Source organism: Sardina pilchardus, chromosome 5 (assembly GCF_963854185.1).
Source record: "Sardina pilchardus chromosome 5, fSarPil1.1, whole genome shotgun sequence".
NCBI lineage: Eukaryota > Metazoa > Chordata > Actinopteri > Clupeiformes > Clupeidae > Sardina > Sardina pilchardus.
In genome coordinates, this window is record NC_084998.1 from 2,176,553 (window position 1) to 2,188,188 (window position 11,636).

General features: G+C 43.6%; 1 protein-coding gene across 2 annotated transcripts in view; it reads right to left on the reverse strand.

Annotated features, from left to right (window-relative positions):
- The window catches only part of sart1 (spliceosome associated factor 1, recruiter of U4/U6.U5 tri-snRNP), a 19,035-nt gene extending 10,361 nt beyond the window's left edge, over positions 1-8,674 (reverse strand). For both annotated transcript variants that reach the window (XM_062535963.1, XM_062535964.1), the window contains exons 1-9: positions 8,182-8,674; positions 7,897-7,951; positions 7,720-7,775; positions 7,070-7,196; positions 6,035-6,143; positions 5,228-5,305; positions 2,717-2,816; positions 2,139-2,281; positions 1,041-1,247 (exon numbers count right to left, since the gene is read on the reverse strand). In XM_062535963.1, coding sequence (XP_062391947.1) covers positions 1,041-1,247; positions 2,139-2,281; positions 2,717-2,816; positions 5,228-5,305; positions 6,035-6,143; positions 7,070-7,196; positions 7,720-7,775; positions 7,897-7,951; positions 8,182-8,449 — 1,143 coding nt within the window. In that variant the 5' untranslated portion in view covers positions 8,450-8,674. The remainder of the gene's footprint in view (positions 1-1,040; positions 1,248-2,138; positions 2,282-2,716; positions 2,817-5,227; positions 5,306-6,034; positions 6,144-7,069; positions 7,197-7,719; positions 7,776-7,896; positions 7,952-8,181) is intronic.
- Between the last annotated feature and the right edge of the window lie 2,962 nt (positions 8,675-11,636).

Below are 11,636 nucleotides of genomic sequence, written 5' to 3' on the forward strand. Positions count from 1 at the left end.
TGTCCTCACCATCTCCTGCTCAGTGTAGTACTCTGATGCGATGGTCAGTGCGGGCATCTGTGTGTGTGTGTGTGTGTGTGTGTGTGTGTGCTCACCATCTCCTGCTCAGTGTAGTACTCTGATGCGATGGTCAGCGCGGGCATCTGTGTGTGTGTGTGTGTGTGTGTGTGTGTGTGTGTGTGTGTCTCCTCACCATCTCCTGCTCAGTGTAGTACTCTGATGCGATGGTCAGCGCGGGCATCTGTGTGTGTGTGTGTGTGTGTGTGTGTGTGTGTGTGTGTGCTCACCAGCTCCTGCTCAGTGTAGTACTCTGATGCGATGGTCAGCGCGGGCATCTGTGTGTGTGTGTGTGTGTGTGTGTGTGTGTGTGTGTGTGTGTGTGTGTGTGTTTACCATCTCCTGCTCAGTGTAGTACTCTGATGCGATGGTGAGCGCGGGCATCTGTGTGTGTGTGTGTGTGTGTGTGTGTGTGTGTGTGTGTGTGTGTGTGTGTGTGTGTGTGTGTGTGTGCTCACCATCTCCTGCTCAGTGTAGTACTCTGATGCGATGGTGAGCGCGGGCATGTGTGTGTGTGTGTGTGTGTGTGTGTGTGTGTGCTCACCATCTCCTGCTCAGTGTAGTACTCTGATGCGATGGTGAGCGCGGGCATCTGTGTGTGTGTGTGTGTGTGTGTGTGTGTGTGTGTGTGCGCTCTCACCATCTCCTGCTCAGTGTAGTACTCTGATGCGATGGTGAGCGCGGGCATCTGTGTGTGTGTGTGTGTGTGTGTGTGTGTGTGTGTGTGTGTGTGTGTGTGTGTGTGTTCACCATCTCCTGCTCAGTGTAGTACTCTGATGCGATGGTCAGCGCGGGCATCTGTAGACTGTGTGTGTGTGTGTGTGTGTGTGTGTGTGTGTGTGTGTGTGTGTGTGTGTGTGTGTGTGTGTGTGTGTGTGTCTGTGTGTGTGTGTGTGTGTGTGTGTGTGTGTGTGTGTGTGTGTCTGTGTGTGTGTGTGTGTGTGTGTGTGTGTGTGTGTGTGTGTGTGTGTGTGTGTGCTCACCATCTCCTGCTCAGTGTAGTACTCTGATGCGATGGTGAGCGCGGGCATCTGCAGGCTCTGGGCTCCGTTGCGTAGCGCCTCCCTGATGGCCTGCAGCTGGCGCTCTCTCTCCCCCTCAGCACAACCCGCAGCGTTCAGACGGAAACCCGTCTTCTTCTCGCCGTCAATCTCCTCGTCGTACTTCGCCAGCATGTTCTTAGGCTTGAACTACACACACACACAGACATGGACACAGACACAGGAACACACACACACACACACACACACACACACACACACACACACACACACACACACACACAGATAGACACACACACAGGCAAACACACACACAGACATGGACACAGACACAGGAACACACACACACAGGCAAACACACACACACACAGGCAAACACACACACACACACACACAGGCAAACACACACACACACACACAGGCAAACACACACACGATGTAGAGAGTGAGAGAGGTACAGAAAAGGACATGATGATGTCATGGCCGTGTCACAGAAACGATCAAGTCTGGGGAAAGGCCTGAGCTAAATCTATTTTATACAGTCTATGCACTAAATCCCTCCTGCTTCTTGTCCACGTCTGCTGGGTCAAATCACAAGCTAGCTCATGCAAAAGGACCCGGATCCATGGTCTGATTGGTTGAAGGACTTTCCACATGCGTACATTCAGTCATTTGAGCTATGCCCATTGACCACACATCTTGTGCAGTAGAAATAGAGAGCAGACTACGGTACCTATTTGACTCTTACAAGTACTGTATTTTACTGCAATAGGATATCTTTATAAGCATTATGTATTTTCCTGCAATAGGATATCTTTATAAGCATTATGTATTTTCCTGCAATAGGATATATTTATAAGCATTATGTATTTTACTGCAATAGGATATATTTATAAGTATTATGTATTTTACTGCAGTAGGATATATTTATAAGTATTATGTATTTTACTGCAATAGGATATATTTATAAGTATTATGTATTTTACTGCAATAGGATATATTTATAAGTATTATGTATTTTCCTGCAATAGGATATCTTTATAAGTATTATGTATTTTAGGTTCCTTAGTGAGCGCGTACCTCCGCCATGTCGTCCACGGTCTCCTCTTCATCGTAGGGCTTGTACTCCGGCTTCTTCTTCTTCAGCTCCACGTTCTTATCCGCCTTCTCCTTATCCACCATGCCCACGTTCACCAGGACGTCCTCCTTCTCCTCCAGCACCCCTACACACACACACGCGCACACACACACACACCGCGCATTAGTTTTGCATGTTTATTAAAGTGTCTGCATGTCCACCATGCCCACATTCACCAGCACGTCCTCCTTCTCCTCCAGCACTCCTACTCCTACTCCTACTCCTACACACACACACACACACACACACACACACACACACACACACACACACACACACACACACACACACACACACACACACACACACACACACACACACACACACACACACACACACACACACACACACACACACACACACACACACACACACACACACACACACAGCGTATTGTATGTTTATTAATGTGTCTGCATGGGTGTGTATCTACATGCAGTACATATGTAACACTCTGTGTGTGTGTGTGTGTGTGTGTGTGTGTGTGTGTGAAAAGAGAGGGAGGGAATGAGACACACACCTTTGTCTTCCAGCGTGAGGATGACCATCTCTCCCTCTTTGAAAGACTCCAGCTTGTGCTGCACAGTGAGGCCTCGAAGATCACGGGACGTGTACGCAGCCTGAGGAGGACACAACCACACACTAGTGTTAATTTTGTCACCTATTTTTAATTTAGTCATAGTCTTAGTCTTGTGACGAAATGTTCTTTTTAGTCTTAGTCATATTTAGTCATTCAAATATCATTTTTGTCAGTCTAGTTTTAGTCGACTTAAAGTCTCATAATTTTAGTCTTGTTTTAGTCAAAAGAAAACTTCTTAGTCAACTTTTAGTCAAGGTATCTTAGTCAACTTTTAGTCAAAACATTTGAGTCTTTTTTATATAACAAGATACGTTTGAATAGGCTACTATTTCAGTCAAATAGTGTTTCAGCTACTGTATGTGTTTCACACGTCTCAATTTTCCCCCAATAATATCCAGACCAGACCCAAAGTAGGCCTACGAATGTTTTACTCCGCTACACTAGATGGCACTATGCGCCTAAACGTAGTCCCATATAGGGATGGGTATTGATACGTTTTTATCAATATCGATGGCATTATCGATTCTGCCTATCAATCCAATTCCTTATCAATTCTCTTATCGATTCCCAAAAAATTTAGGTGCACCCTCATTTTTCATTGCATCGCCTTTAACGCCAAAAAGTCACCTTTTATCGCTCTCCTTTCATATTATGTGAATGATTTTTTAACAATAAGGCGTAGAAAAAGCTTGTCTTTATTCAAAACACAATAAGGAATATACATATTCTTTATAAAGAATTATAAAGATGTATATATAGCCTACAGTATATATAATATAATTCTTTATATATTCTAATCTATACTACTGACATTTCTGATATTCATGACATTCATGACTATTCATATTACAACTCTGCCTCTTTAATTCAGCTGTCGGCTTGAAGCCTCAAATTGTAAACAAAGTAGCATAGTTGGCTAGCTTATTATAGTCTACTGGTTGGACTGTTCAGTTTCCCCACGTGTGTTTAAGTTGCAAGGTAAGCTAATACTTTTTCTCCTTGGGACAGGCCCTTTTGAGTCTTAGTTGGAAAACATTGAGATGATCAGTCAAATTGAATGCAAGAGTTTGAATCAAATTTGTGCAGGAGCCTACGCTATGATGCTAACCGAAATTATTATAGGCTAATGTAGCTAGTTGTCTTCTATGCGTCATTGCTTTCACGATTGTGAAGTGCATGTCGAGGGGCAGGCGCACGAGAGAGGGAGAGGGAGAGAGAGCGGGCCAAGGGGGTTACTTCTATACAGTTTGGCTAAGTTGCACGCATAGTCTACAATTAAAACATGTGAAGGAAACGTATGCTTTCACCCGAGCGTCAGGTGCACCAGTGCGACCTAGAATTATTTTCAGGCACACTCGAACATTTTGGGCGCATATGCACTCTGGAGCCCTAGACCGGGCAACGTTAGCACCCCTCCGTAGGCTGTCGAACACATGACACTCTTGGAGCTTAATCCCATGCTTCACGGACAAATGTTTTAACATATTGCTGGTATTACTACCCTTACACGATAACAATACTACACTGGTTGCAGACAGCAGAAATTTCATCACGTTTAGTGAAATGGAGCCAGGCTTTGGATCTCTTCCTCCTCGGGGTTGACTCGTAGTATGAGTCGTCGCAGCCACAGGGTTACAGCAACAGCACATAGCTAGCCTCCTGGAAAGCTGCCGCCCATGAATTAATTTGGACTATTCTGAATGCTTAACAGGTAGCATAGATATTCTGTCTTCTCATTTTGTAGATGAAAACGAAGAGAGATTTTATCTTAGTTTTTCAATCATGCAAAACATTTTAGTCTCGTCTTTTTTCGTCAACAGTAATGCATTTTATTATAGTCTTAGTCAGCGTTTCAGGACATTGGTTCAGTCTCGTCATCGTCTCGTCTTAGTCTCGAAAAAAAAGGTCGTTGACGAACATATTTAGTCTCGTCTCGTCTGACGAAATTAACACTACCACACACACACACACACACACACACACACACACACACACACACACACACACACACACACACACACACACACACACACACACACACCTGTAAAGATCACGGGAAGTGTACTCAGACTGCAGGAGAACTCAATGTTATACATACATATTTTATGTAACACTATAAACTGCAACAGCAACACTCTTACAGGCTACTACATTATTATGATTATTATGATATTATTCTATTATTGATTAATCAGAATAACGGTCATCGTTCTCAGCTACTCTATCTGTTCGCTGATTGTACTTGAACATTTCTGTGTTGAGAAAACCCGCGAATATACCGCAGACCCAGACTACGTAGTGAAGGGAAATGAAAACTAAGCGGAAGTATGTAGGAAGGCAGAGCCAGGCTAACATGCATATTCAATAAGTTATTAAACTGAATCCCACAGTACTGCTCATTTCCAGCGCTAGAGCTGCAGTCTTGTGTTAAGCAGGGGAGAGAGAACCCACCATTTTGTCCTGAGCAAACTCCTGCTCCACCAGACTGCTCACACCAAACTCCTCGTCCATCTCCTCAAGCAGCTTAGCCTGGAGGGCAACACACACACACACACACACGCATATATAAACATTAATCGCAGATGCCACCAAAAAAAAAGAGATAATGAACAGGAAAAAAACAACAGAACAGAATAAAACAAACATGATTCATTAAATATCTGAAGTCAGTAGGCCCATTATGAACTAAATGTTATTAATTTGATCTATGTTAACATGTAAGGGATAATCAACGACGCGCCGTGCGTTTCTAGGAAAATAATGCACGTTCGAAGTGGTAATAAGGACCCGACGCCGGAGTTGATTATCCCGCTTATACCACTGCTACTATCATTTTCGTTTATATTGCCGCTGTCTTAGATACAACATTGCTGTTTTTACCGTTACATTCACATTGGCGAATTAATATTCAAGTGTAATAAGCCCAAAAGAAGGGAACTACTTCATAGCCGTGCGGTATATAGAAAAATAATGCACGTTCCAAATAGCGCATCAGTGGTATAAAAGGATGTATACTATGATGTTGCTAATCCTTGTCAGATTACTAAACTGTGACAAAGGGGTACAACTTTTGAACACGCAACATCCATTCAATGCACATACTGCAGATACTGCAGGTAGACCTACGAGCTGATTGGATCATTCAGGGCAACAGAGAAGAACTGTGAGGTGATTGGATAATTCAGGGCTACAGAGAAGAGAACTGCTAGCTGATTGGACCATATTGGCCTATAAACGAGGGGACCTGCGTAGACTCACCCTCTTCTCAGCCAGCTCCTTCTCCTTGGCCATCTTGCGACTCCTCTCCACCCACGCAGACGTGTCGTCCAGCCACGGCTCCTCCTCCCCGCCCAGAGTCTTCACCTTACTGAGAGAGAGAGAGAGAGAGAGAGAGAGAGAGGGAGAGAGGGAGGGAGAGAGAGAGAGAGAGAGAGAGAGGGAGAGGGGGGGAGAGGGGGAGAGAGAGAGGGAGAGAGAGAGGGAGAGGGAGAGGGAGAGGAGAGAGAGGGAGGAAGGGAGAGAGAGAGGGAGGGAGAGAGAGAGAGAGAGAGGGAGAGGGAGAGAGAGAGAGAGAGAGAGAGAGAGAGAGAGAGGGAGAAAGAGAGAGAGAGAGATGGGAAAAGGGTCAGAAAGGTGGGAGAAGAGCGAGATTTGGGGGAAAAGCAAAGAAAGGAGGAGTTGAGAATGAACAATAGACAAGATTCAGAGATTTAGGTCTGTAATTATCCCATCTGTAATGAACACTTTCTCAAGGACTCTTCTATACCAGTTTGTAAGACCTTTCAATGCCCCCCCAATGAGCTATGCTAAGCTATGCTAACAGTGGGCGCTTCAGACTGAATGACACACACAGAGATCAGAAGGGTGTGTAGCATCTTATCTAACTCTGGGGGAGATGGTGAATAACCTAATTTCCCAAAATGTTGGTGTGTTCCTTTAATTGTATTTAACAAAGTTTAATTGTATTTTGCCAAAGACGCCATCTCTTTTACAAGTAAAAAGAATCCTGTTTCTGTGCCTGTACAAGTGTTCCTTGTACACACCTCCTCCTGAGTGAGTGAGTGAGTGAGTGAGTGAGTGAGTGAGTGAGTGTCTCTTACCTCTGTGTGTGTGTGCGTGTCCTTTAAAACCCAGTGTGTGTGTGTGTGTGTGTGTGTGTATGCGCATGCGTGTGTATGTGTGTTCTACCCAAGTGAGTGTGTACGTGTGCGTGTCCTACCCCAGTGTTTGTGCGCATGTAAGTGTCCCTTACCCTAGTGTGTGTGTGTGTGTGTGTGTGTGTGTGTGTCCTACCCCAGTTTCTGATTGAGCAGGCGCTTCTCCTTCATGGCGGCCAGCTTCTCCCTCATGTCCTTCTGCTGCCTGATGGTGATGGGATTGATGGTCTCTGCCACCAGCGGCTCCTCCTTAGTGCCCAGCTCTGGTTAGGGACGGACACACACACACACACACACACACACACACACACACACACACACACACACACACACACACACACACACACACACACACACACACACACGAAGGGCAGAACTACAGTACTGAGGCACAAACTGTTCAAACATACCTGTATTTATTATTTCATATTGCACAATACTTTTTGTCTGGGCAATACATATGCATGTTCAGCCCTTAATGCAAAGGCAAAGTTATGTGCCTGCAGTTTTCAGAAACTTTAAGCTATTGCATAGAATATATTTTCAAATGGTTTCAAAACGGCCAGGCTTACGCCTAAATTAAGCATAGCATTTGAGCACTATGGAAGTTTGTCAAAACATCAACTGGTGTCTTTAGGCTGATTAGTCAGCAATGCTAAAGGTTTTCTTTCAAGGCCTGCCGGACTACATTAGCAGGAAATACACATGCAATCAAATCCTGCTTATTGACACCACACAGTCGCACATATCACTCATCGTGGTGCTGACCAGATGACTTTAAATTACCTTTCTTGTTTTCATTCAGGTCAAGGGGCTTTAGACCAAGTTTGGCCCTCAACTTGCTGTTGAAGAAACACAGTTACAAAACATTAACATAATAGCTATTATACTAAAATCTATATTTAGACAATGTGCTCCGTAAAGCATCTCATTATGCAGAAGTTTGCCACAAGCGTCACTTACTTCGTATCCTCAATGCTAAGGGAGGCATCCCCACTTGCAGACTGTGGTCCAATTTCTGAAAGCCAAAGATCATTTTAGTTGTTCAAATGATGTCAAGCCCTTCTGATCCTTCAAGACATTCGCAGAAATTTACATGTTGACTGATCATTACAGGACTGTTTTTAGCAGATAATGAGCTTAACAAGATATAAACAAAGATGGACGTCCACACAGTAACCTGACTCGGGATTAGGCTGTAACATTACCTGCTGATCAGTTAGCTAACGTTACACAGTAAACACTTACCAGTAGTCTCTTCATATCCAGGATCAACTTTCTCCTTTTTAACTCGCGGCTCTCCGCTGCTTTTATCGCCTTTGCTGCGACTTTCCTTCTCCGCTCCGCGACTACTTCTTTCACGGGACCGTGACCGTTTCCTCTTCTCTTTGTCTCGGTTGCTGTCCCGTTCCTTATCCCTCTCACGGTCCTTGTGGCGGTGTTTTTTGTGCTCTCGGTGTCGTTCCTCGGCATCTCTGTCGCGGTCCTTTTCCTTGTGTTTCTTTGAGGAACCCATCGTCTAGAAAACTGTTTCAGTTAACCAGCTAGCTGGCTAGCCTTGTGACAGCTAGGTAACTTTACCTTGCTAACCGTGTTTTTTTTTTTCAGATGCACGGTTACAAGCTATTTGAGGTATCTTCAGAAAATAGATAATTATCTCCTTTTGCTATGATACAAGCGTGCGCGATGTAAACATACAAGGCTTGTTTGACTAACGCACTTCACACGTACAATAGTGAGAAAAGACGAGGAAGTACTTTTGTAACACACCTTTAACTTCCGGAGCAAGAGTTCTTCCTTTTCTCCCTTTCTGGCGGTTCACAAACAGCTTTTAGGTGCATTACCGCCACCCTCTGGCTTGGGTTTAAATTCTACATCACTAAATTCTGTGGAATAATCCAGTTGTTCTCAAGTCATAAAACATAGCCTACATCTAAAACACTGTTCCCCAGAATTTCTTTGCAAAATATCAATAACATTCAGATTTATCTTTACTTTTTATAGCTGTTTTTTAAGTGTTTGTTGTTCCTGCTTGCATGTAGGGCAATGTTCTATATCAGTGTTTCGCAACCTTTTTTCCTTGAAGACCCCCTTGCCTGTGTAAGACAAGCCAGGCCCCCCTACCCGAACTCCTACTCGCATACACACACACACGACTTTATTTTATTAAAAAATCGGAGTCCAGGGATGAATCGCCAATGCCTAGCCTAGCGCAACCTGAAGGTCGCTTATGGTTATTAATAATACATGAATTTAAATGTGGAACAAAAATATGTTTTAATTTGGATTATACAGAGTTTTGATTATCCAGTTGGGTGTGTTCTTGGGATTTATACATTTAATCTTGGTAACCTCACAACTTCAGCCCAGGAAACATTGGGCAAACCCCCTGCAATCTCTGGTGGACCCCAGGTTGGGAACCACTGTTCTATATGTTCCATACGATTTTTTAGCAAATTATCTTTTTAATGGAAAAAGGGCTACAGTCACCATCAACATGCTTTCTCATTAGAATTAATGTGCCGTTAAACCCTGTCCATACCTCATTCTTGAGACAATATCCTCCTAAATACTATACAATATCTCTTGTAGCCTGTAGCCTAATATACATGTCATTCAACCAATGGATTAGATTACTCCGAACCATCCCTTTAACCACCATGCTACCACTGCCCCTGTATGCACAGCATACTGAACTAGTGGCTTGGCAATGCAAAATGCCAAGGCTAAGATTACAACTATTTTTGAGGGCGGAAGATGAACAAATAAGAATATAAATAAACAATATAAAACATAATTCTGTATCTTTAAACTAAATTGTTAAACTAAACTGTTGTATAAAAGAAATATGATACAAGTGGGGGTGGTGTTGTTGGGAAAGGATACGGACACAGCTGTAAGGACCTTTGGCCTTGTGTGGCGATCACCTTTATCAACACCACTCCCTCTCGGGTTATATATACTTTGGTTATATTGCTTGGGTATTCGTTTAATTATTGTATTGCATTTTCATGATGCAATGACCTGTATGCTTGAGTAAAAGGAAGTAACAAGCTGATATATTTGTGAGGTGAGGAGAAAAGTTATCAGAAAAGCCTTATATTAGAGTTGACATCAACGTAACATTATGTTTATGTATGTCGAGTTGGTTCATCTTCTTTTATTATAAAAGACGACAGTGCATTAGTTGTTACATAAAAACAACAATATGGTATTACCTGATTGCAAAAGCACAATTGCTACAAGATTGCTAAAAAAATAATAGTAGGCCTAATAGTTAAATAAAAGACTGTTGAATGTTAAATAAAAGACATGTTGATAAACACAAAAACATGTTATTCTTTGTGCTACTGGTTAACAAGCAGGTAATTAACATAACACATGCTATAGGATACAACAGCAATGTACAAATAGCTTGAGACAAAAGCATTAAAAAGACAAAGTTTGAGAAAAAAAACATATAATCAATTTGATATCAATTTTGTGCTGTAATATAAATGGAACAATGATACATGATAAAAAAAAATAGAAAAATAATCTGTATGGACATACAAAGAGTTAAAGACAAAACCAATAAAAACCAAGACAGTTAGCAAATTCCTGTTTGTCTCCATGAGGAACGAGGAGCTGGAAAGGTCTGTTATGCTGCTTTTATCAACTTGGAATAGTGGCACACAATCTCCACTGAGCACCTACACAGCTGGATTACTTGAGATGGCATTACACTATAAAGAAATAAATGAGAAATGCATTAGACTTCAGTGGAGAGTGTTGCTGTGATGGAAACTGTACGGCCAGTGACTACAGTGCCCTACAAAGAGTGGTATGTTCATCAGAGCAGAATATACAGTATATTATATAAAAGTGCAAACATTAAAAATCCAAAATATTTGAAAGAACTGTTCACACACTGGAGGGTATAGCCCAGGCATTTAGTGACTACGGATGCCTCCCTGAGGAGCAGTGTGTGGGGGCGATCGGTCAGATGGACATTGAGCATTATGCTCGTGAGCTTATAGTATGTGGGGTCAGGGCCCTGAGGGCCTAAAGCGAGAGCTTGCCACTATGCTCTGAGTTCAGCCGGTGGCACGCTCCCGCTGCCCCACACTCCGCTGGAGAGGGAGAGCCTCTGCTCAGAGGGGACTCCCCCATGCCTGCGCACCACAGCAGATAAACAGCTGCTCAGTCTTGCGGAGCGAGCTCCCTTTCTCCAGGTAGGCCCTCAGTTACGCAGCCTCAAAGGTGCGGCGCGAAGGAGAGCCCAGTTGGACTACAGAGGGGACTCTGGCCAGGGCACATTTGTCCCTGACATGCTACAGCTACCTGGGTGAAACCAGGATTGACCTCACACACACAGGCAGGGACGGGTGAACTGGGACTGTGTTCTTATTCACCGACAGCCCCCGGGCGCACTGGGCGTTCCCGTTGGGGGCTGTTTATTTTTCACAGCAATGGCCAAAGATGTTTGTATGGAAGAGCGGACAGCACACGGTGCATATGTTTTCATTCAAGAGCACTTCTGACAGCCTAGCTGGTTAAGGTAAGATTGTATTCCCATTGGTTAACGCGGAGTAGTTCAACTGATTGAGAACGTAAAGGTTGTGAACATAACAACGGTTCTCTGGAGGAGAACAGGAGGCGTTAACCCTTCATGTCCATCTAGTCTTAAGGCACGTGACATCGCTTCAGAACTGACCACGCCA